The 26,464-nt window shown below is 38.4% G+C and overlaps 5 protein-coding genes across 6 annotated transcripts in view; 1 reads left to right on the top strand and 4 right to left on the bottom strand.

Moving 5' to 3' along the window:
* The window catches only part of LOC115627453 (blood vessel epicardial substance), a 40,775-nt gene extending 37,448 nt beyond the window's left edge, over positions 1 to 3,327 (top strand). Inside the window, exons 7-8 of one of the 2 annotated variants that reach the window (XM_030523119.1) lie at positions 1,946 to 1,978; positions 2,544 to 3,327. In XM_030523119.1, coding sequence (XP_030378979.1) covers positions 1,946 to 1,978; positions 2,544 to 2,608 — 98 coding nt within the window. In that variant the 3' untranslated portion in view covers positions 2,609 to 3,327. The remainder of the gene's footprint in view (positions 1 to 1,945; positions 1,979 to 2,543) is intronic. The other variant, XM_030523120.1, reaches the window with a different exon arrangement.
* A 3,927-nt stretch (positions 3,328 to 7,254) lies between these two features.
* On the bottom strand, positions 7,255 to 13,410 carry LOC115627672 (band 7 protein AGAP004871-like). The gene is given in 3 exon segments (XM_030523414.1): positions 7,255 to 7,708; positions 9,615 to 10,131; positions 13,212 to 13,410. Coding segments are annotated over 3 exon segments (1,170 nt in total).
* Positions 13,411 to 16,344: 2,934 nt separating this feature from the next.
* On the bottom strand, positions 16,345 to 18,132 carry LOC115627483 (cell wall protein DAN4-like). The gene is made up of 2 exons (XM_030523162.1): positions 18,094 to 18,132; positions 16,345 to 18,023 (listed from the first exon to the last, which is right to left on the bottom strand). Exon 2 carries the CDS (start codon positions 17,976 to 17,978, stop codon positions 16,929 to 16,931), a length of 1,050 nt encoding a protein of 349 aa, XP_030379022.1. The 5' UTR covers positions 17,979 to 18,023; positions 18,094 to 18,132; the 3' UTR covers positions 16,345 to 16,928.
* Positions 18,133 to 18,413: 281 nt separating this feature from the next.
* LOC115627671 (odorant receptor 7a) lies at positions 18,414 to 19,914 on the bottom strand. Its single transcript, XM_030523412.1, has 4 exons — positions 19,660 to 19,914; positions 18,967 to 19,514; positions 18,559 to 18,908; positions 18,414 to 18,487 (listed from the first exon to the last, which is right to left on the bottom strand). The coding sequence occupies exons 1-4, from the start codon at positions 19,912 to 19,914 to the stop codon at positions 18,414 to 18,416; spliced, it is 1,227 nt and encodes a 408-aa protein (XP_030379272.1).
* Positions 19,915 to 23,052: 3,138 nt separating this feature from the next.
* LOC115627670 lies at positions 23,053 to 26,358 on the bottom strand. The gene is made up of 5 exons (XM_030523411.1): positions 25,976 to 26,358; positions 25,371 to 25,909; positions 23,713 to 24,275; positions 23,254 to 23,487; positions 23,053 to 23,211 (listed from the first exon to the last, which is right to left on the bottom strand). Exons 1-5 carry the CDS (start codon positions 26,356 to 26,358, stop codon positions 23,053 to 23,055), a joined length of 1,878 nt encoding a protein of 625 aa, XP_030379271.1.
* Positions 26,359 to 26,464: the final 106 nt, after the last annotated feature.

The raw sequence follows: 26,464 nt of genomic DNA, 5'->3' as shown, positions 1-26,464 counted from the left end.
TACTGCAAATTGTTGTTTGTATTTTCTTTTTTTGAGGCGCGATATTGATAGTCAAATATTGTTGTTGTTGCTGCTGGTACTGCTTTGCGTCAGCAATTAGTGCAAATAGCAGTTGCTGTAAATAACGCCCGATGCCCATAAATTTACACACAAAGTGCAGCCGCTGTCGTTAATTTATTAACTCGACCATCGAACAACACCACCTCGGACGCCATCGCCATCGGCATCGGCATCGACTAGTCGGCACCTTGACCGATTCCGCTAATGCTCGGCATATTGGGCTTAAGTGCAATTAATAAATAAATAAAGAAAACAATGCCTATTCACTGCGAATGTGCAAACAACAACAACAACAACAATGGCTTAGGTGTCTGCGTCGTGTTTGCTTTGTTTGTTGGTTTTCCTCAATTCATTTGAATGACGAGTATTTGGAATGGGATCTGTTTGCTTTGGATTTCTGTTTCCGACACATTTTATTGCCAAGTTGTGGGAAAACTTTCAGAGGAACTTTCACAGCAAAACATGCAACGCGTAAGCCGATGCTGTACGTCCAACTGGCAGGTCAATGACCTAACGTGTGAGCAGTACTTGATATCAAAACTTCTGGAAAACAACACAAACAACCCCAACATTTACGAGTGAACGGAGAACCGACATTAGGTCTTGCATTTTAGGAAAAAACATATATAAGACCGGTCCAGAATGCCGTATACTTGTAAAAACCAAATTGAGTGATAAATATAGGTAATTTTTAGAAAAAATAGTAAAAAAAAAACATTTTTACATTTTTTTTATTAGCTGCGAAACTTGTAAAAATGATTTCCCTTAAATTCAGAAAATGTTGTTCTTGACCTAAGAAATGCTTTTCTTAATCTTAGATACTCAGAATTTAAAATCTGAATTTGTTACAATCTACTATTACTATCTTCTATGAATTGTAAGTCGTCACAGTTTTCCTCAAATGATTGCTCATGTTTTATAATTTGTTAAATAATTGTACTTTCCAATTCAAATATTTGGCAAGCAATTTTGGTAAGTTACTTCAGCACATAACATTATACTTCAATGTAGGTCTGAAAAATGATTTTAAAATTTACTGAGAAGGAGAATATGTAGAATATTATGTATGATTTGAAATATGTGTGGATTAATGTGTCCGATCTTTCGAGTTACAATTACAAATTATATACGTTCATAGTCTCAAAATGAAGAACGTAAGTTTTGAACAATTTTGGTGCACTATATACTTGTAGCTGCCATGGCAACGATGGGCGATAGGGATATATAGCACTTAAGCTGGAATCGCTCGGCTTTTTGAACTGAAATACAAGTATATTTTTTTTCTTTAGAAAATAGTGCATAATATTCAGAAATCTTTTTCGTAGAACATGAATGCAGATTAGATATTGAAGTTTTGTTGCTTTGAGATCATCAAATCCAGCTAAATATATATAGACATGTATCAACAAGCAGACCACTTTTCACAGTTCAACTCTCCCTCTCTCTTTCTCTCTGTGTCGCTCTATCTCACTCTGTCTCTCTCTCTCGGCCGCACTCTGTTCCGCTCACGCTCTTCATCTTAACTTGCACACTTAACCCGAAGCGTGACTCGTGACGACCACTTCCCCGAACCCCCCACTCCGCCCCCTTGATGTTATCACAATAGTGTTGATGTTGTTCATTAAACATCTCTGTATAATTATCCCAATTCATTTGATTTTCAGTTGAAATTATAAATGAAAATGAAAAGCCCAGAATAAATTTATGAATTTGATTTTCTATTTTTGGTATTCTATAATTTTCGTATGTAAACCGTCGTATATCTCGTTCATAAACGTTTAACCACCACCAACAACACCACTACAACTACCACCACCACGAAACAACAACAACAAAACCACCTATACAACAACAACAACAACTACTACTACAATTGGGTCTATAGCTCTGCCCAGGATATCGAAGTATTATGATTGTGGTAAGTTTTCAATTTTAGCGTCAATCCGATCGCAACAAGGAACAAGCACAGCAACTGATTGCAATCCATTTATACATATATCTACATATATATATATATATATATATATATACTATATGTACATACGATATGCATATATACATATGTATATATATTAATATATGTTGTGTGTGTGTGTGCGTGTGTGTGTGTGTGTGTGTGTGTGTCGCGTGCACGTTCCGTCCGTATACATAGTAGTTGTTGCCTTTGTGTTGCGTGCATGTTCTTTGATTTCTTGTTGCTCGTTTGCCGCGCCCCTTAAACATATATATCTTACACTATATAGTTAATATATATACATATTTTATTATCGGCCGTTACTGCAAGTAGTGTTGCGTACGTGTAGTTGTATTTCCTGTGTTTTATAGACATATACATAGTATGTAAATCTTTTGTAAATTGTAATGAGTTTTTGGTTTCGTTTTCTTGTTGTCGTCGCCGTCGTCGTCGTCCTCGCCACCTCCGACCGCTCCCAATCAATGCTAATGAACTCTCCATTTCGCGCTCCTTCCACCTCTCTTTGCAGCCGGGGATCCCAATTCATGGCGCTTGGGACGGATTGACGAGACTGATCACGAGACGGCCGTGTGAGGGCCGCGCGGGTGTGACCGTTGGCTATGAAGTGGATCTGGATCTAAATCGGAATCCACATCAGCAGCAACGGCAGCGGTCAATGACGACGTGGGACAATGATTAGACTTGTGTTTTTGAGTATTATTAGATATGTATATTTTTAGGCAATACCAAAAATGGAAAACAAAAAATAAGGAAACCCCCCAAAACATTAGAAACGTAAAACGGAAAACCAAAGCATTATAGTTGACATTTGAATTGCTATTCAAATTGAAAGTGACACTAAAGTTGGCTAATTCACACAGAATCTGATCTGATCTTATTATTTAATGCCTTATTATATATATTTTGATTTTACAATTTCCTATACGAGTACTATATCATATCAACCCCCATATTTGCCATATTGTAAAATATCAATCATATCATTATGGTGGTTCCGAAGCTCAAAGGGAACAAAGTGTTCGGAACAGAGTGATCCAGACAGTATTTTATCTTTCTAAAGCTACCTTTAATTGGATGCTATATGATATACTTTTTAACCAGATAGAATCGGCTGCCATTCCGGCAAAGTATGTATATTGTTCTTTCCATGTGGAAAGCGTGCCGTTTCTATCCCAGTTAACATTTCAGTATTCGTATATTTTTAAATTTGGCAACTGAGAGAAAATTATAGCCAGTTTCAAAAAAACACTGCATAACATTTTTGAATTCTACTGACTGAAAGGCAACATAAAATGTAGCAGCCGTTTTTTGACTTGCATTTCAAATCCGATAAATTAAAATACGATCTAAAAAACTTTTTATTTTATTTTCGATAATGATTTCGATATTGTTAGATGTAAATTTAAAAAACCAGTTTCCAGAGAAGTGCCGAATTGGAAACAATAAAAAATATATTGTACAGCAGAGCTGAATTAATTAGTTTGAAGTGATTTACTCAAGAGTGGAAATGGATTTGGAAATATGTATTGGCCACTTTTATTTCACTTTTGTGATAATAGACTATCCAACTTTAGTGTCAATTTCAGTTCGACGGATCGGCAGAAAATAATATTTATTCGAATATTATTATTTAAGGAAAAGGTAAACCAAATACATTATTTTGCGCGTCGCGTTGTTACAGCTAACAAAATGGTAGACAATTTATATATATACATAAATATATATTATATTATAGGTATGTATTATACAAGCTAAGAATATATACAAACGGTTTAGTCTAATTGCGAAAAGAAAAACTATATTATAATTATATTATGCATTATGCTAGATCCAGTTCATAATGACGAAATGACGATTATGACGAAATGTATTTTTTTATTACATTTAACAATTAAGATTACTAGAGCAACAACAAGAACAACAACAATAACAAAGTTACACGATTGTAAAAGAAAAGCTACAAAACGAAAACAAAAACAAAAACAAAAAAGAACAACAATTACAAATCGTTAAATGCGTGTGCATGCTTATGTATGTATGTGTATGCTCGAAAATATTGCAAATATCGTAGATATATAAAGTCTGTGTATGTGTGAAGAAAATGCGTTTTAGGCCAATTGCGAAAACAAATTGCGGCCCACCACTGTGCCGGTGCGTGCGCATAAAAATGCCATTGCATACTTTTTGGTGCTGCATGAAAATGCTACGAAAGAGGTTAGAAGCTAGTGACGAAAGCCCAGAGTGAAAGCATGGAAAATGCGTACCGAAAACACCTCATCAGCAATATTGAAGTTGAAGAGAATGAACAGACAGACTGAAGGACCAGCCATGCAGGATGTTCCCCATCTTTCATTTAATTGACAAGTGAGAACCCCTTTCTAAATTTAGCTCTCCAATAGCCAAAGCACTAACCAAAATTCTTCAATTACTTATTTGATATTCGATGAACAATTTTGCATGTCAAATCTAAAGCACACATGTTGCCAAAATTATAAATTGATCTACATATACATATACATCTATTCTTTTTGAAATTAGGCTAGACTCAAGCGTTTTAAGGTAACTTATTAAATGGATGGAAACTTTTCAACTACTGTTTCAAAATATACATATATTCGATTATACAATGTCAAAGAAATATACATTATTCTGTGGTAGAGCTCAAGTTTTCCACGCTTTCAATGTTTTCCTTTTGGTATTTCGTCACTAGCTTAAGGACGTGGGGATGATGAAAGGACGAAGGTAACGAGAGTGTTCCACTGGCTAGTTTGTAAACCCATTGTAAATGTTGTATGTTTTTTATTACCAAATAAGTACATAGCACCCTACCCTACCTACCTACCTACAAGTATCTATCTCTCTATCTACATACTTACATGCAAAGGTTATTATATTGACCCCCTTAACCCGCCCATTGTTGGTCTATGTGTGTATTAATTGTGAGTGTGTGCGTTCTTTTTTGCAATCAAAATTATCAATTAAAATGTAAAACTAGCAAAGTAAAAACACAAAAAATAGACAAACAAACCGAAAAATATACAAAAAAAAAAAAAAAACAGAAAACAAATCGCTGTTTGATTCAATTTTTAGCTAGGCATATGAACAAAATTATTAACAATTACCGAAAAGTAACTACAAAAGAAATGATCATAAATATCTATAAAAAGAACACAGAAACCCTTTATACTAATCAATAGATTGTTAATAACTGTTTAACTGTTTAACATGTAATTTAAATGGAAAATATGTAATTTGTTTAATTTTTAAAAAAGCGCTGCTCTATTTTATTCATAAATTATTTCGATAACCATAAAAATGTGAGCCGTTTTTCAAGTTCCAATACTTTTACAAAATTGGCCTTATTGCGTTAATATAGAGCAGCAGTTTTTGAACATGTTGTGCTTGGAAGATATTCGTCCGGATTATTTATTTGAATACCGTTAAGCTCACGAGGTTTCAAAGGGCCAACATGAACATAAATATCATTTAGCTGGCCGGCCAATGGCCCTGTAAAGATTCGAAAAAAGAATTCCAGCAAAGTGGAAAAGCTGAATAGTCAGTGCAGCACAATTTAAATAAAAATGGAAAAGTCCAAGGAACAATGCAAATGTTTGCATTTCATTTTCAGTTGTTTCGTCCACTTTCTTGCTCTAATTTATAAATTGCATGTCTCGATCCCAACGTTCGTCATATGTAAGTTACTTAACACACACACACAGACACAGACACACAAACATTCACACTTTACAACATACTATAGAGAGAAAAAAACATCAGCAAATAGAATTGCAGATTTATACAAACAAACAAACAGTTCAATGTATTTCGTACCTTTGAGCATACAAGTATATAGAAATAAAAACGCTACGCGCTCGTACTATAAATGTAAATACATTTCAAATTGTGTTTGCTTTCGAATGAAGACCTATACAAACAGTAAGTAGACCTAATTCTGTTTTTGCACGGTTGCATTGGTTCCAGAAATAAACCGTGTACATAAAGACATTTATCATATGCAAAAATGGGTCTCTAAACTTATTAAAATCAGTGAAAAACCAGGATTTATGTTTATTTTATTAAATCACATGTACAATATAACGACCCATATAAGAATAATTTGTAGCTGTTTGACAGCTGTGTGTATTTTTATACCCTGCAACTGTAGGGTAAAAAGGGTATATTAGGTTTGTGCAAATTATGTAACAGGCAGAAGGAAGCATCTCCGACCCCATAAAGTATATACATATATTCTTAATCAGAGAGACGAGACGCGACGAATCGATCTAGACATGTCCGTCTGTCTGGATGAACGCAAGGATCTATAAAAGCTGGAATAACCAAGGTTGGTATCCAGATTCTCCTAGGTCCGAGGAAGGACGAGTTTATTTCATTTTTTTTTGTCCATATTGCAAAAGCTACATTAACCAAACTTTGCGCACATAATCTATATACAATTCTATAGTTTTGTGTGAAATTTCATCCGATCAATTCTAAGAAAACTTATTAGCGAAACAATTTCACTCCACTACAACGCCCACAAACTGCAGCATCAAGTTCGTTCTTCCCATTCTTCTTTTTGCTTCTGTTATGGGCGCATATAACTCAGTCCCGGAAATTTGTCTGGGTGCAGGGTATTACACTGTCGGGCTGGCTCGACTGTAGCGTTTCATCTAGTTATTTATTTATTTTGTGTTATTTTCAATCGTTCTAAATGGAATAGTCGTTTAACCATATATAAAACTTTTAATTTTCGAACAGTGTTAATCGATATTAGAAACGGATGATATGAGGACCTTCTAAATGGAGCAAAACGTTTTTCTTTATTTCTCGCATTGTGGCAAGCGATTAACAAAATGTCTTGTATTTGTATCTTGTACTAACTAAAGGGTGTGAGCTTATCATATTTTGTTTCGCTTTATTTAACACTTGTACATTTGATTTGCTGTGAAGACGTTTATCAGCAGAAAATCTGAAGACTCGATAATAAACAGCCCAGTAGTTGTCCAAAAAATGTGAACCGTTTTCTGTGTTCTGGGTCAAGTGAACGCATAATATGTACATACAAGTACTTACTATACTATGATCTTTATTTTGCAGTTTAACAAACTACACAAGTTTTTCAATTGGTATATTGGTTTATTCGTAACATTCAAATATGAACAATAGTTGTGTAACACAAAATTATGCTAAGTGAAAAAAAAGAAGAAATGCCGCTCAACTTACAATAAATAGCCCACACCATCATCATCATCGCCATGGTCATTACTGTTATTCCACTCGTGCCGCAGCTCGCAGAGACGCAGTGCCTCCAGATATGGCTGCAGCACCGACATCGACCGTCACTGATGGTGCTGATGTCGATGCGCAGGGGGTGGGTGGAGGGCAGCAGCAGCTGATAGATTTGCGGACGAGTTGAGAAAGGGTGTCAGAAGCTCCATGGGCAGTGGAAAGATAATTGTCGAATTCTTCTCGGCCGAAATGCTGCTCAGTGTTTGCAGATAGCGCAGCTGCAGAGCCGATGGACTGGCCGAGATGATCTCGGAGGCCTCCTTAAGTGCTCGTGAGGATTTCATTTCACCCTCGGCTGCAATAACCTTGGCGCGTGCCTCACGTGCCGCCTCCGCCTCTGCGGCCATGGCGCGTTGCAATGCCGTGGGCAACGACACATCCTTGCTGCAATTAAAGAAGGTGGTCACCAATTGTTTTACTACTGGATAGACATTTAAAGAGCCCGGATAAAATTTACTCTCATTCTACATATCTTTATATTTTATGTGTCGGTAATACATTGTACATATGTATGTATGTAATATCTATGTATGTACATAGTATGTATGTATTTATGGTCTTAACACTCACAAAATCAAAGTATTTAAAGTAAATTTTATGATAGTAGGTAAGTATTTAAAAAACTAACAACGCTCCGATTTGTTGGCGACTGTTCAGAGGCGCACAGTCCTTTGGATGTGCGACCATTCACAACATAAGATAGTCAAGGATATTCTTGGGACCTAAGTAATTCTAAGCAATAGGGTAGATAGTATAGAAATAAAAAGTAAGACAACATATAAAATAACAAGTAAACATTTTTAAAATGCATGATCGCATTTCATTTACGAGTAGTTTCCTAAGAAAACCTGCTAGACGTATTAACCATTTCCACAAACGTTTGCGTCTTGGCTGAAATCACGCGTTTGCATTTGTTAGCGCGCCGACATCCACCAAGTGTTGTAATCGATATGTACACATGTATGTATGTATGTATGTTTAATTTTCGGATTGTTCTTGGTCTGTTTAACGCCAGAAACAGCTGTTTTTATTTATTTGTGCCTCACATTTGTAAGACTTGTGAACATGTCGTTTGTATTGGAAATTTCAGCGCTTGAGGCAAGAGGAAGGTACAAAATATTCAAAGTAAGTAGAATATGCAATTGCAAATATGTACATATGGACATACATATATGTACATAAATATATATCATATAAATATATGATTGTGCTCTGTGCATGTCAGTCGTTTTGAAAAGAGTTACCATCGATAAGCGGGCGCCTGCACGAAAAAATAATATTAAGGACATTTTTGACAAGCACATGATATTTAAATACTATACAATAAAAATTCGTAACAATGCAATGAAAAGAAAAAGCATTTATTGAATGCTTTCATTAAGTTTCACATCCATACGGCAACCCTAAGAAATGATCGTCTATCGAACTGCACCAAAACTCAATTAGTTGCTGTTGTTGTAAGCAATTCTTTTATTTGGGATATGCCTGCAAAACGATTAAAGCTGTAACAAAGTATGCTCCAGGAGAATGACAGTTATTGTCTCTTACTGCAATATACATACATAAGTAGTCTGCGCTGTACGATTAACTGGAAATATAATTGCAGGACATTTACTCATAACCTTACTAATTAGTAATATTTTTTACCGAAAGCTCTGCAGTTCTTAAAACATTATATTCTAGAGAGGTAAATTGAGTGCATATATGTATGTATGTACGAGTATGTATATACATATGTTTATATATACATATATGTATATATAATTATAATAAATCAAAGTGTACACACTCGTACATATGTATACATACATACATATAATTAAAATAAATCAAAGTGCCCATGATTATAAGGATTATAAGGACCCATTGACCTAATATGATTATTTTTTATTTATATTATTGGGTTATATTATTATCATTTTAACTGTGTATCAATGAAGATGACGTGTTCCTTATCGTGGCCTATAGGTAGGTATGTACATACATATGTATGTATATCACATGCAAAGGGACTTTTAGGAATCTATTTCACAACTTAAAAATATAAACTTAGATTCAAGATACTCTACTCTTGTTTGAGATATTTTATTTGTTTAAGTAGTTAAAATGAGATTTGTTTTAATGTCGACTTGTTTTAATGTTTCCTATTTCCCTATTTTGATTTAAGCTTAAATTCAAATGCTTGCACTAAGGCAAGTTCCATCAATCAGAATATAAGGTCAGGACCAAGATAGTCGTATAATTAGGTTAACTTATTGGTTTTTTTAAGAGGGATGCTCATGGTACTTACATTTCCACACGCTCCACCTTGACGCCCCAGGGATCGGTGGCCTCGTCGAGGGACATTTGCATGGTGTGTGAGATGGTCTCGCGTTCCGTTAGCAGCTCGGAGAGATTGCGGGTGCCAAGGACGTTCCGGAGCGTGGTGGCGGCGAGTAGGCGGGTTGAGTGGCTGTAGTTGGACACCTGAATGACCGCCTTTAGGGGATCACTGATGCGATAATACACCACAGCGTCCACAGTCACTGTCACCGAATCCTTGGACAGCACCTCCTGTGGCGGCACATCGAAGGAGACGGTGCGCAGGTCCACCTTACAATAGTCATCCACGCAGGGCAGTACGAAAAAAACGCCCGGACCTCGGGCCCCGCCGCTACGCAGGCGACCCATTCGAAAGATGACGGCACGTTCGTATTCAGAGACGACTTTAAAGCAGATGAACACTGAGATGGGGAACGTCAGCACCATAATGAGCACTGATATGGCAGTGGCCAAGATCTCCACACAGCCCATGTCATCGTTTTCAGCTGTAAGATAGCACAAGAGGGGGAGGGGGAAGAGTGTGGATGAGTCGTTCATAAACTTTAACGCTTATATGTATGTGCATAGCAAATTTTACAAGCAATTGAAAAAAGCAATTGAAGAAGACATTTATGGAGGTACAAGGTGCGGAGCGGACCAGTTCGGGGTATCGGTCTTCATCTTCCACATATGGCATATTTCGCACAGCTGCAGTTTCTTCTTGGGTACGGGCACTTGTTGCTGCCGATTTTCGTATTTTTATTTCCCCTAGACATATGTATCTGTTGCGCCCACTTCAAAGAAAAACGACGCAACTGCCCCCCCAGGAAAGAAATTGCTATAACTTGGCCCATTCGATTGTTATGCTACTTTTCGGACTTCCGTCTGCTCCGCGATTACAGATTGACAGACAAGCGATTGATTTCTCACTGGTACTGGCAGTAATATATCACACATTTGGGTCTTGTGTCCTACATTTCTGTCCACACATAAAACACATTACTGCTACGAAAAGGCCTTTGGACCAGCAGCTCCAAAAACATTGCTGGTCCTTGTTTAATTTTTGGATTGATAGCAAAATCTTGAACATACTAATACTCCCTACGTAGAATAGTAGAAAACTTCAACGGATAATATTCTGTTAATTTCTGTATGTTACATCGTTACCCAGAGCATCATAGATATATTGAACTTATCAGTTAAATGAACTTTATTTTGTGGATTTTCCCACCGTTAAGTCCTACGGTTTTATAATAAACTTGCTCTGCATATAGACGAGACAAGTGTATATTCCAAGTTTTGGTGTTCCTAATATGGGGTCTGGAAATAGAGTTTATTCGCATTTGCGTAAGTTGTTAAAGGTTTTTTTTTAATAATTATAAAGCTTCCTATGCCGAGTGCAATAAGCACTGTTCTCACAATGTGAGCCTGTAACTCAACTTTCCTTCTTCTTAATTTCGATATAGGTATTTTAAAATAATGTTAACTAATACTGTGGTCTATTTTCAATGAAGAATAGTGTACGCCTTTAAAGTGTGGACCCAATCTCCACAGATAATACAGAGTAGCCGCGCGTCTCTCTGCCTCATTAGCTTTCAAAGCGAACTCACTATTTATAGTAGGAAATGAAAAGATTCCAAACAAATTTACTTTTTATAGATCGAGATTGAAGAAAATCAATTTTTATTTTGTAGGTACGTACTCATATACTTAGTATAGCATATAGCAGCCTATTTATGTACTAGTTGCCAGGCATGCTGGCATTTGTTTATTGTTTAAAATATCTGTTTTTTGTTGCCTTCTTTTTTTGGCTCACCTAGGAAAAGGCGGCCCCAACTATTTTCGAATCAATTGGCCTGTGTGTGAACATAGGCCCAAATCGGAATTCAACTGTTTATGTCGAGTTTTTACAGTTTTGTTTATGTTATAAGTTTCGACAATACGATTTATATCACGGATCAAACCGGTTCATATGCCGATGCGGCGAACTTCGGAGCGTACTGCCTGCGGACGCGTGTTCTATTTATTTTTACTTGTCGATCTCGGCAAACAGTTTATATTGCATACTTCATAGGTGGTCGCGATCGTCACGATCTCAACAATTCAATATGGCCCACACATATGTACATATGTATAGATATTTGTATATATGTTTTATGAATCATTTTTCGGCTCACCTCGCATATTAATTATGTTATTGCGAGTATAATGCATCCATTATAAATCGGCTGAAAGTATGCGCTAGATCAGAAAAATAAGGCCCAAGTGAAGGAGGAGAACATAATAATAGAATTGAAATTAAATTTCGAATTTGTAGTTTCTTTTCACTTTTTCACAACTTGTACCTTTTAAGCGATTTGGAACTCATTTCGACTTAGAAGCTATACATTATTATCAGTACAGTTACTCAGAAAAGCTATCTTCTCTACCTAGGAAACCCTTTAAAAATGAATAAGATCATTTCTATATAAAAAGTTCAGCACTAAACGTATTGAATGCAAAGTTTAATTCTCCCCCTATAGAGTTTTCTACTAAATGTTCAGTGGAAACATATTTCCTTTTTTTAATCAGATTGTTGCCTCCACATTGCTTTCTTAGAATTAGGTTATCCACAATTATTTACATTTTGCGAAATATTTGAAGACATCTAATGGCAAAATTATGAAATTATTACACAGTTTGCAGTGATATACATAGTTTATGATCTACACTATAAACTATTTCCAAACGTTATATGTATGTGGTAAACAAACAAATAAAACCTTTGATCTGTGCAGATTTTAATTTAACCCTAACACGAACTAATGGGAACAAGAATATTAATGCCTAAACAGTCTTGATAAGAGATTTAAAATCTTACAACTTACAAAAATAAATAAATCATACCTATTGCCGTTTTTGAATTTAAAAGAAATGGATAAATTGTGTTATTAGAAAAAGTTTTCCAAAATGGAAGATAATTCTCAATTAGAACGCATAATTTAATTAAATATTTAAGAACAGACCTGATTATTTTTAAGGAACCCTCCTGCTGTTTCTTATTTGTTGATTTTGTGAAAAGTCCTTAAACTGATCCATTTTAACCCATTGGAAACACATGTATGGTTGTTATACAGCCTAGCCTTACATATTAGAATTCTAATAAAATACTCTGATTCCACAAAAATAGATAATGTTTTTGGAAGGAACATTTAAGTATTCGGCGATAGCTAATCTTTCTTTTTCATAGAAGCTGTCTATTGCTTAGCCGATATTTAGATATAAACTTGATCTGCTGAACTGGATAAATTCTTCGATAAAATGATAATCGTTGCATCTGCCGAAAAAAGACAATTTAAAGACCTCCAGGTATAGAAATTAAAGTTTGTACCGATTATTGGAGAGTCGTCTCAGATCGGCCCTTCCTTTCCATAGAGGTTGTCGATTATTTAGGCTAAATTTGTTTTGCTAAAATTGGGGATTTCATTCCCAATAAAATCCTAGCCATTTCAGCTGCTCGCGGCCAACTAGTGGATGATAACCATTTGGTGACCCCTTAATCCTTTGTGGGCCGCAAAAGTGTCCATAAAGTGTTTATTGTGCTTACATGTTTTCAGGCCCTGATATGTGGTTGAGGTATGTTGTTGTTGTTGTTGCTGCTGCTGCTGCTGCTGTTGCTGCTGATGATGATGATGTTGCTGGGCACTACGCAGATCCGTTAGCTGGAAAGGCTCTGGCGGTTGGGCCGCAGCGGGCGCATTTATATTAATCCTTGTGCGATGCATATGCGGCGAGGCTGGATGCATTTTGGTGAATGAGGGGGCGTGCATGGGACTCCCAATGGCAGGGCAGTGGCAATGGACGCGACTATTATGGACGACAGCGATAGTCACAGCGACAGCGACAACTACAACGACCACGGCGAGCACTGAACGCCTTCAACGCACATTTTCAAGTGAATGGAGAAATCCACAAATCGTTCGAAAACTCAACGATGCCGAGCCGATGCCGCTGTTCGAATCTTTTTGTTTTTCACACGTTGCCGTTGCCCAAAAGCAAAAAAGAACATTAAAAGAGAATTGTATCCGTCTAAAGAAAATCCACAAGGCATTGAGAACATTTGTGTGTGTATGTGATTTTCTTGTTTAAATTATTACAAACGAACTACGAAAAACCCATGGAGATAATTTATAAACCACTCCACAATATACGCCCAGCAGCAGTCGCCGGCGCTCCGTTCTCCCCCTTCTCCACCTCGGAAACAGACTAAAGCGTTTTTTAGTAGTGAAGTGGGTTGGGATGTTGCATGCTTTATCGCGCCTTGTTGGACATTTGTCTTAATCAGTGGCCCTCATTTTGGGGGCTTGTCAAAGGCATTAAGATGTGCGGCGTCTATATCGACATATGCATTGCCGAACCATTCCTGGCAAAGTTCAAAATCTAAACAATTTGACATTCGGGGCAGCCGAAAGCCCACAAACCCAATATATGGCACACATTTGCAAGTCATTCGAGTGAGTAATACTTGTAGTACGAGAGAACGAATTCTATTACAATTACGATTCATTTCTGGCCTACCAATAAAGGCACCTCTAAATATAAATCTATAATTCGCTTCAAGTAAAAAAGCAACTTCATACTTGTATTTGTTGGAAACAATCGAATGTTTACATATAACCTGTCATTGGTAGTTTGTCTCTTTGAAGACTACTTAAGTTACTTAAGTTACGGACATGCAAATAATTTGCACACAAATGTGTATTAATTTTCCAATGGGCTTTGAAAAGTAATTCCCAAAGAATTTAAGTTTAGAGTGTCTATGAATTGAAGAGTTCGCACTCGTTTGTATGTACATACTACGCAGCTGCATGGCTTCACTTCACTCATAAGGTACGTTGAAAAGAATGGAATCGAATTGAATTGAGTTGAGTCAGTGGAACATGGAAAATGTAATGAATTTGTATGAATATGAGTGCGTCTTGTGTCTCATAAAGTGTTGCCAATTTGGCTTTTTTCCCGTCAAAGCTGGTTGTTTTTGAAATGAGATTGCGGGAAAATATTCGAAATTGCTGTTGTCTATTATCCACCAATCCTGACAAAATTAACCAGATAATGTTTTTAAATTCTAATATAAAAAAATATGTTGTTATGTTAGTAATAAGTAAAATAAATCCAAATGAAAATATAAATATCAACCATTCCATTGACTACAGTTTTTCTTTCTTCTTTACCGGTTTGTCATTCGAATCATTCGAGAACTACGTCTAAGTTTTTCGTATTCTCACTCCACTCAATTCGTTTTTCTACGTTTCGACTGAGTGCGACTGAGTTGTACGTGTGTATACTCATTCATTCATATCAGTTTGCCTTTGCATTCTAATGCACTCAACTCATTTTGAGCATTGTGCATTCGAATGTGTTTTTTTTTTTGCCATTCGTGCAGCTGTCTAGTACACACATACATATGTATTTTATTGGCCAGTCTGAGAATTAAATTGCGGCTAGGTGTCAGCAGCTATTAGATCTTTTTGCCTTTTCGATCTATTTTCAATAAAAAATCGTTGCTGTGCTAATAATTTCTATGGCAGCTATATAGTTCACCGATTTTGATCAAACTTCAGCTTATGCCCTATAAATACCGCAAGGCATTTGTTTAGACAAACAAATTTTTAGTGTCTAGCTTGAATTCTGCAGGGATCTTTCCTTTCATCTTTCAATTCAAATTGGAAACTCCTGCTAAATTGGACGCATGCACAAAATTCGTCTGTTGGATCACCAATGATTTTATTGGCCCATTCGATACGGCCGAATGGAGGAAAGAAATGCCCAATTGCTTGGCGTATTACAAACGTGTAATTTTATAGTTCCGTTCATACATGCTCAGCAATGCACAAAACATTTTTTGGGAAATCTCCATACATATGCACATAAATACATATATGTATGTATAGTACAACAACAATAACAGCAGCAGCCGCTCGCTTCACGTTTCATGCTGTTGTTGCGTCTTCCAACTGCAGCAGACTCTGAATAGTTGTCTGCAACGCCACAAAGAATGAATAATAAAAAGGGGGGAAGTATTGTATATGTATATATGTATATATTCACATTCCGATGAATTTGCTTTATTGTGTATTATTGTTTCATACACATATGTATATACATATAACAAATTATCATGCAATAAATGCGCTTTGCTTTTCTTGTTCTTATTATTAGTATTCTTTTTCCTTTTTTTGTAATAACTCTTCAGGCCATTTGCAAAATTGCTTTTTGGTTTGTTTGCTGATGCTACTGATGCTGATGCTCTGGTTTTCGGTTTTATTTTAATGAGGCATAAATAAGATGCTCTGCTAAATACTTTTACATGTATCGATCATTTAAAAGTCTTCGTTTGTTCTATATATGCACATTTGCAGACACTCAAACATTTGTTGCATGCAAGCGCATATATAGAGTATAGTATTAAACAGATTCTAAGGCACTTTATGGTCATAGAGTGTACATATAGTGTTTATATGATTGATTGCTAATTGCGCTGTAACTATATACACATCTGTATGTATGTATATATGTTCGAGTGTTGACTTTTTCTGGTTTTGATTTTGTATATTTGTTGTAATCAAAAACCTGCCGGCGTGCATGTGCTTTCGAATTCATTTTGAAGAAATTACAAATAATTGATTAGGTTTTTTCAAACTTGGCAACAAATGCTTATTGGAATCGAGTCACTTAAAATGTTTATGTAAACCGAAATGCTTAAGAATATTTATATTATTATCAGTGTTGGTTTTCGAGCATAATATTAAATATATTTACTGTCGATTGTTAACCATGCAGAGACATTTCATATTTCATTTCATAAAGAGGGCAAATTAATCATTTGTCTCGGCATAGAATTTTATAATCTTTCACATTTGCTAGCACAACATTTTTTATAAGCTAATATAAAATTCGTAAAACTAATTCAATTTGGCCGCTAGTATATGTTCTTAGCAAATACATATTCACGTTTGAAAGCTTCAATTTTGCTAATATATTTGTGATTTTTAATTGACTGAGCAATTTATGCGCTATCTCTCTCTCGCTTTCTTTCTTTTTCTCCGCACCAACATTTGACATTCCACTTCTCTCCATATTTCACCGTTGCTCGCATTTTATGCAGAGCGAAAGCAATAAAAACCAATAAATAACGAATAAAATCAATAATAATGATGATCGCATCTGCGAAGTTTCTTGCAATTTCTGTTGCTCCTTAGGGCAGGAGCGCATCGTTGACACACCCGCCTCCACAATCACTTCGTACACTTACTTGGCATCTTCGTCAGTCATTGTACATGCCATCGACCAAGAAATCCATGCGTCTATAATGGCGAGTGGACCAGAAGTCCCGGAAGCGACGATACATGGTAATGATTACGCCAATGGCGAGTGGCACGGTCAGAAGGACTGTCACAATAGGCACAATGTACTCATTGCTGCCGCGATTAACAAGCTGGCTGCTGCTGCTCAGCTCCTGCGAGGGCTGCGCCAGCGGCGGTTCCGGTTCGGGGAGAACTGGTGATGGAGCGGCACCTGTTTGACTCGATGATGAAGACCCCGCCTGTGGTTTTTGTAGTGTCGCCGACTTTTCCGCATTTTTCTCTTCCCATTCTGGATGCACGCCCGTTCCATATAATATCTTGGGCTTTGTGGGACGTGGTGTGGTTGTGGTTGTCGTTGTCGAAGACGTAGTAGTTATTGTCGTAGTCGTTGTGGATGTGCTGGTGGAGCTTATTGTAGTGCTTGTTGTCGCGTTGGCAGTTGGAGCTGAGCTACTGTTGCTGCTAATAGTTGTGTTCGTTGTGCTGCTGCTGGTTGTAGGCGGTATGCTACTGACGCTGCTATTGCTTTTACTGGTGTCGGTGTTGTTGTTGTTGCTGACTGTTGCATTCAAAGTCGGCACAATGGTTTGATTTTTAGCACTTGTGTCATCCAACGAAACGCCTTCAGCTACAACCGGGCCCTTGCTGGCTTTTTTAGCTTGAGTCGCCGGCGCCTGCGTAGTTGTTGTGCTTGTTGTTGTCGTTGTTGTTGACACATTGCTGGACAACTGCGCAATATCCGTCTTGCCAATCGTTCGTGCTCTCGCCGTATTTTCAGTGGTATTTTGCTTGTCCTTCTCCGCACTCAGCAGCTCCTTCACAAACTCCGTTGAGTTGGACACTTTGACTTGAGTCTGAACAAGTTGATAGATTTTACCTGCAGTTGCATTGTTGTTGGCCGCAGCCGCAGCCGTGACGTTGGTGGCTAAGTTTGTTGCATTCTGTTCACATTGCACCATTGGCATGCACAACAGGCAGCTTAAAACGAACGAGAGCACAACCGTACGCATCTTAGTTTCGCTACCGTTTCAGTACAACCTTAAGTGTATTTATTGCTGGACGTGCCCCGGGAAGAGCAAAATGTTAATTAATTCAACTTATTTCGATGCTGCTGTATGAACTTACTGTGAGCCCCACACTCTGCCCTTGTATCAACATTGATAAAAGCTAACGGTCTGGCAGCTCTAAGTCATCGATAGTAGCTATATATTTAGTCCCTTAATAAGTGTGCATACACTGATGGCCATTGAACAGAGCCGCTGAAGTTCAAATTTTCAGTTACTTTTGTGAACTAATAGAATTTTAAATAAAACAAATAAGAAGCAGCTATGGTATACTGTGCTTAATCTTAATCTCATTTATTAAAACAAAGGGCACATTATAATTGAATATAGATCGACTAGGATGCTTTCGCTTGCTGCTTTTTCTCCGAAGCCAGCCTTATTCTATTTGGTAAATCGCTCACCCAGGTTCATTTTCTTAATGAGCGTGTAGAGCGAAAATGAGAATTTGGCAATCTGTAAGCAAAAACTGGTCCTTATAATAGCTAAAAAACGGGAAAATCTTAAAATGTTCATCTTACGCTTAGATTCGTGGCCAAATTGATGGGGAATAGCTTCATAGCCGTCAGTGTTATCGGTTGTTGGGAGCGATGCAGGAAAAAAAGCAGCAGCTTGCGAAAGCGAGCACTCTGGCCTAGCCATTGACACTGGAAAATGGCGAGAGAGAGCGTCTCGCTGTCGTGGAGCAAACATGTGGCCTGGTAGCAGCAAGGCGAGGTCTGGAGTGTGACGGCCAAGAAATAGAGACCCGAAGCTATCTGGGAGTTCGTATCGGCAAAAATGAAGATGTTGATCATGGTGATGCCAAGAATCGCCGCGGTGATGAGGAACTGCACGAATATGGTTATCGAGATGACCGGGCTAATGGTGTCCATAAGGCTGCGTTTCAAGTCAAAATTGATTTAAAACTATTGATTAGGCCAGCACAGGAACTCACCGAAGCAGTGTCTGGTGGTCCTCAATGCAGTGCACCAGCTTGTTATATTGAACCTCCTGTTCTGCCGGAGTGAGGGAGACTAGAGATTCCTCTTCTGTCGCGCTCAAGCGCCTGCCCAGGCTGCGTATGCGCTGCGCCAGAAGCTGTACGTGGGTGCGCACGATATAGATGTAGGTTACCGGATAGCAGTCATCCACCGCCTGATGCAAGCATGTCCAATCCATGACTAGGAAATCGAAAATAGTCTGCACACAGAACTCCCAGCGGGATCGGTGCCAATCGAGCGGCGGTATATATAGTGAATAAGGAGGCTGTCCGAGCAGAAAACCGCAAACACAGGTGCACAAAGAATAGAGCCAATAGACCGCAATATAGATCCACACAATGCGTTTGCATGTGCGAACCGTGTCAAGAATTCTGTGCTGCTCTGCCATCTGCTCGCAACTAGCGTCCAAAGCATTCATTAAGGTGTCGGCACTTCGTAGACGTTGCAAATAATAGGCCACCGGTATAATCTTACCTGGTAATATGCAGGCATTGATAGCGACCTGTAGCAAAAATCAGCTTGAATTGTCTGATTGATATTATTAGCCAAATAGTCGTTGAGCCAAATCTGAGCTTAAACGAACACTTGGGCATTTGGTTATCCCTAAGAGTGCAAATCCTTAAAATAAACGACATATCGAATCAAACCTGTAATGAAGTCAGTATCTGGCTGATCTCCATATCCCCGGTGGACTTGTAACTGAGCACGAAAACTGTTGGAACCACCACCAGTTGCCAGGTTAATACGACCACAGAGTATATACGATAGAGTTTCCCCTGGGTGCTATTGCGGTTGGCGCGAGCATCCTCGGGAATCTGCAATCCTACCAGGTAAAGGACACGAAACACATTGGTCAGTGCCAGCCGTGACTCGCACTTCTGCTCGAGCTGTGCTTTAGCCATGTTCTTGTCTAATTTTTCCTATACCAGCTGCATTTATACTAAGGGTTCCCCATCCCCATCCACAACCAAATCAAGAAATATAGAAAGAAAATTCTTAATTGGAATTTTTCTTTTGTGTAAAAATAGTTTTTATTCTCATTATTATTCGCTTTTTGGTCTGAATAGGGTTAAATAAATTGTTAATTGCTAATTTGTACATAAAATAAGTCACAAGCAGCATTTTTTATTGAATTTGTAAGCGAGTTTTTGTCGCTGTTCTCGATTTTCCTGTTGCTTTGGCTTTTCGTTTTTATTTTGCTTCTTTCTGACTTTTAGAAATTAGCAGCAATTAAACACAAGTGCAAAACAAAAACAAAATGAATACGAAAAAAAGAACGAAAAAGAAAACAACGGCATTGACAAAAGTTTTCAATTATACTAAGTTGGCTTCGATTCAAAGCGGCCACACAGTGGCTTTCACACAGTTTGAGCAGCCCGCTCTGGCTTAGTGCTCAGTGGCGCTCAAACTGTGCGCTTTATCTGGATAGTTTCCAATTCGGAATTGGGGGTTGGCTATGGCTAGTTGTGAGCATGAACAACAATTTGTCTATATTTGTAAGTATTATTAGAGAGTTGTAAACATATTAATTAACCGTTTGGATAATTTATTTGAGACTATTGACCATCTGGACCAGTGCAACAAAAGCTCCATTGGACCACTATTATTATGGCAAGGAGTTTTATGTGCCATCAAGGACTTAGGTGCAGGTCTTAATTGTTTTGTTGCTCTTCTTTCAAATTAAACTTTTAAGAAGCAAGGAAACCGGTTCGAGGTTTCTTACAAGTCCATACGTTACTTAATCTAGTAAGTGAGTGTATTCAAAGGTGTCGAAAAATGATGAAAATTTATGAATGAGGAGGCCAGTTTCAGTTTCAAATTTCACCGAGATTTGTACGATTTGAATCGGGTACCTATATTGTATGTGAATAATTTCTAGAGACGTAAGTTTCGAAACCTAACCCCTTTGGATTGGGGCTCTTTAGCACGAATTTAAGCAGCATTAAGTCTTTGATAGCACGGAAAAATCGCAGAGTTGGCTCAGATATGTCAATTGGTCTAATTACCCCAAAAGTGGAGTTGCGATTGCATTTAACAAATGAAGCAATCTGTTGCATATACATATGCATGTGTGTACAGTACATACAAACAAACATAAAACTAAAACAAAACATCCTGGTAATTGATAAGGAGTGGGGAATTGGGCAAATAAGTTTGATTCGAAGAACAAATGTAGATTGAAGCCAGAAAAGTAATTGGTTTGGTCCGGAATCAACAATTTAAATATACATATACATACTTATAACTTAGGATCATATATTTGTTTTGAGCGCACTTTCTTTGATGACTGTTTGTATGTATAATACATACATATATACGAAACGCTTTTGAAACAATTTTGAATGCAAGAAGCATATATAAGATATACATATACAATACATTTATATTGTATGTAATGATAGTCAAATCTGTTATATCAGTTGTTTTTTTTTGTTTTTTTTTTGTTTTTTTTTTTGTTTTATGGAAAAGAGCACAAAACTCGCAAATTTGTTATAATATAGTTATAGTACATATCGCATGGTGTATATATATTATATATACGAGTATATATATATATTAATAAATCGATTGATTTTTTTTTATTAACTTGCTAGCTTAGCAACGTGCCTATATCAATACTGCATATGTACATACATATATGCATACATATGTATGTTGGTTGCAGAACTATATATATATATATATATATATATATATATATATATATATATCTATATATATATATATATATATATATATATATATATATATATATATATATATATATATATATATATATATATATATATATATATATATATATATGTAGGTATATACGGGTATGTATGTATATGTAAACCTTTGTCAGACTTAAGAATGGAGTTTCGGTTTGGGTGTAAAGGTGTGACATGCTAATTATTGTTGCATTGCATTCGGATTCATTTATAGTTAAAGTGCTTGTATTGGCGTAGGCGTGGCACAATTGTATGTAACTAACTAAAGAACGCAATTTTAAACAGTCGTCTATATGCTCTACGTGTTTGTATACATGGGTACATTGTGTGTATATACGAGTACAAGATTTCGGGTACATAGTGTATCAACTGCGTTTGGAAAGTGTTTTCAAAACGTACTATTTTAATTAACATTCAGAAGTTCGCTTGATTTCCAAGCCTCTTCTAGCGACAAAGAAGAGCTTTTTGGAACTCGTATTCTTGATAAGAAAAATGACACAATCACACAATTTCAAATGAATTGATGATTTCGAAAACTGAAGCTACGATCAGACTTGCAAATAATTTGCACACAATCACAGTTAACACAGTTAAGAAGTTAACAAATTTGTGAGCAAATTGTTAGCCTGTATATATTTTTTTTTTGAAGTTTAAGAGTCAGTTTTAAAACGAAATTTTTATCAATTGATTTTTTGACATTCAATTTCAAGAACATTTACCAACCGCAGTCGATTATATCGCATGTCTGTATACACTTTATACAATTTTGAGCTGAGGCGTTAAGGCAATTCGCACTTCTTAATATACCTGTATAGTATGCATGATTATGGGGAGGCTATACATATAGTATTTGCTTACATAATTATATTGTACATCATACATAGATATAACTAATTTGAAGACTTTTTAAGTACCCATTACATATTTATGTATGCAAGTATGCAAGTGAATGGGTGAGGAATGAATTATTGAGTGGGCCAAGATAATTTTGAATTGATTTCAATAAGAATGGATAACAGGGAGAGAAGCTATCGAAATATATGTATATAGGGGTTATATGTTTGAACAATTCTTAATAAAATGTTTCAATATACATCGGTTTGTAAGGAATTCAAAACTTGGCACATTCTTTAAGACATCCCGCCACATCATGTGTTTACAATATATGTATTTGTATTTGTATGTGTATCTTTATCTGTATGCCCTGCCTGTGAGGTATATAAATCTTGATGCATTTATTGTTGTTGCTGTAATTATTGTTGTTACTCTTGTCCTTCCACTAGTCACAGTCACGGCTACGACCGATGCCGTTCTGTTGCTCCCAGCTCACAGCCTGTACTCATAGTGGGCAGAGCGTGAACGTCGCGCTCCCGAATACCAGCGGTACGGTACTCGCTGCTGATGCAAAGCCAGGCCCAGGCCCAGACTGCCGCTGACGTCCGCGCCCGGACTGCGCGCCAACTGCAACGTCAGCGCTAGTCGTGCCTGCTAGGAGGACGTCGAGGGAGAAGGAGATGGAGTGCTGGCGCTCGATGCGTGCATCTGGCGTCGTTGCTGCTGAGCTGCGCTCGCGACAGTGCTGGTTATAGGGGCTGTCATGCGACGGCCTAATGAGGTCGGCGGCAGTGCAGCGTCCAAATAGGCCTCGGGACTGAAGCGCACTCGACTATGCTGCGACGAGATGGAGCCCTCCTTGGCACTCAAATAGGAGCTGTCGTCACTGGTTAGCGAATCTGGCGGTGTCGGATTTGTGGGCGTGCCCTGTTGCGATGAGATGCTTCCATTGTGTGCGGTTGGCGTCGATTTTTTGAGCGAGGAACGTAGCTTGGCACTCGCTTGCTGCTGCGACTGCTGCACCCCTCTCGGGATCTGTTGTGTCTGTTGCTGCTGCTGCTGATAGTTGAGCGTGTGCTGTTCGAAGGGTAGGCTTGCGGGGCGCTCGTGTATTATTGACTGCGCGAACTTAGTCTTGGGCAGGGGACTGACCAGCGCAAAGCTCGTTTCATACTCACGCAGCCGACTCAGACTGCTAGTTGCTGTGGTTGTGCTTACGATCGTGCCAGTGCCAGTGCCGGTGCCGGTGACTACGCCGGTATTGCCGCCCGCCAAGCGATTTAGAATTTTGGGCGAACTGGCGTACAGTTCCTGTTTAGTTGGCGGCGGTACGACGGCAGGCACCGGCTCGCGGTACGTCTCGTGCTTGTAGTCCAAGTTCAAGTTGTTGTAATCATACAGCTCCGCCGGCAACGTCAGCAGCTCCTCTGGTTCTATGGCATAGCCGGTGCCCAGCAGTATATTCGAATTGTTCGACACAGTCGATGGCGTGCGACGATGGCCCGCCGCAGTCACGCCCATCTGGGGAACCCGTGGCGGCGGGGTGCGCGTTTGAAGCTGCGTGCGCGCCTGTGCCGCTGGAGCTGCCACTACAGCAGGTGGCGCCGGCATCTCATACTGATAGTTGTAGTAGTCGTAGGAGTAGTCCGGATACGACTTGCAGTCCCGCTCGTAGACGTAACTCAGCTCGGGCCGGTACGGAAAGTAGTTGGAACCTTTTGGGATTGAGATAAATTTAACATACAGCCGTGTACAAATTAACAGAATACCGTGTGATATATTTCAATAATATAGACAAAAGTCTCGGGTGAGCAACAGAGGTTAACCCACCCGAGGTGCCTTTCCCGGTCCTAAGAAAAATGTTCCAACGATTTTTTTCGTCTGGGTAATTCTACCTTGGATTAAAAGTTATAACTCTAAGCTTATTTGTATCGGTACGAAAAAAAACAACCTAAAGATGTGAGAGTTATTGCCAAAACCTTACAACGGCGAGTGAGAGGAAAAGATTGGAAAGAATAAAAAGTAAAAAAAAAAACCCACTAAGCTCAAATAATTCAATCGTTTCAATCATTCAATCATTTCAAAAAACTATAGAAGTAATGCGTTTAAATATAAAAGCGATCTAATATTATATATTCGTGAACCCATAATTCGATAAAGTAAGAATCTATTATTAATATACTTCCTGTACTTGCTAACATAAATATAAAAAATTATGAAAAAGCTTTAGTTACTTTGCACATAACTGTTCAACAAAAGCTAATCGTTTGTAATTCTAAGACGTTTTCATTCTGGTACTCCCGTTCTAGCATAATTTCTTTAAACATGTTGCCTTAATTTTAAAAACTTTAAAAGCCTTGATATTCTTTGAATTCAATCGCTTTTGCTTTCATTCTTCATGCAATATAGAATTTGAAACTAAGAAACAATTCGTTTATCATTATAATTATGTGCATGATATATCTTTATTTTAAAAATAATATATGAATATATATACTATTTAAAATTTCGAATTGCTGTAGATTCGACCCAAAATAGCTTAAAATTTCTAATTCGAATACTAGTACAATCAGATTGAAACAATCGAGAATTGCATCATAACAGCAATAGAATTGATTAAAACATATAGGACCCACGACGATCTATCTATGATCTACTGTGGTAATAATTACGTTTTTAATCTTTCTCAGCACACATTTAGAACGTATATACTATATGTAGATAAGAAACCACAAAAAAATGGGGTGTATCTGAGTCGAACGCACTTTACATTATCAAAAGATCTCACATCTTGGACAAGAAGTACTTACCAAAGTAGCCAGTGCGATGGGCGCCAGCGCCATAGGCACCACCATCGTTTGAATAGCTTGGTCCATTGCGTGGATAGTCGCTAGGCATATAGAGGGGTGGCGGACCAACTCCACCATCCATGTGCAATTCTTCGAAGACCTGAGCGTTGCTCGCATTGATACCCTCCCCAAACGGCGAGTACGACAACTGTTCTGGGAATGAGCTTGTGCTGATCTTGCGGCGCGGTGAAGGGGTGGGTGGCTGCGTGTGGCACTGGCTACCCAGTGAGCTGGAATATAGTGCTGATGAGCCGAGCCCGCTGGTTGTGGAGAATGTCGACGGCTGTTGCTGTGCAATTGGCGGTGGCAGCGGCGGTGGCTGTGGATGCGCCTGTGATTGCTGATGCAGTTGGTGCTGTGGTGTGCGCTGCACGGGCGTATAATATGGCTGGCTGCCCCCACCTCGACGCGAAATAGACTGCTGGTGCTGCTGCTTCTGAGCCTCGATCATCTCTAGAGCTGGTTCCAGGGGCGCATAGGTGAGGCCACTCAAGGCAGTCCTGTAATAAAAAAATATGTATGTTAATAGAACTGTGATCTGTTCATTAATGGACTGGTCTACTCACCGTGGATGCGTCTTGCCCGTGCCGTGATAGGTGTTGGCCGCAAATTTACGTGGAACATCTGCGGTTGGCGGCTTTGGCAACCACTCGGCTCCCTGGCCACTGTCGTCTGCCACCGCAGGCTGCAGCTCGTTCTCGCCCATTTCGGCCACCTTGGGTATGGCCTTCAGGGCCGGTACCTCGCTCAGCAGCGATGGATGCAGTGGCGACACATTCGACATGCGTACATCATAGCCGGCTGCGACGCCTGCTAGCATGGAGGCCATGTTATAGAGCAGCACTTCGATTACGGAGAGCTTCGGCTTGCGAACAGCATCGCCGGCGTAGAGAGTCGGAAGCGGCACATTTGTGGTGAATCGGCTGAGCAGATACGGGGATGGTGACATTATCGGCATGCTCCCTGGCCAGTCGTCCTTGGCGCTGAAGCCCGCTGCGCAGTTCGAAGAGGGCGGCGTGCGTGAACATTTGACGGTTTAGAAAGCTTGTGACTTG

Source organism: Scaptodrosophila lebanonensis, unplaced genomic scaffold (assembly GCF_003285725.1).
Source record: "Scaptodrosophila lebanonensis strain 11010-0011.00,11010-0021.00 unplaced genomic scaffold, SlebRS2 tig00000096-arrow-pilon, whole genome shotgun sequence".
NCBI classification, from domain to species: Eukaryota; Metazoa; Arthropoda; class Insecta; order Diptera; family Drosophilidae; genus Scaptodrosophila; species Scaptodrosophila lebanonensis.
This window is presented reverse-complemented; position numbering and strand designations above follow the sequence as displayed.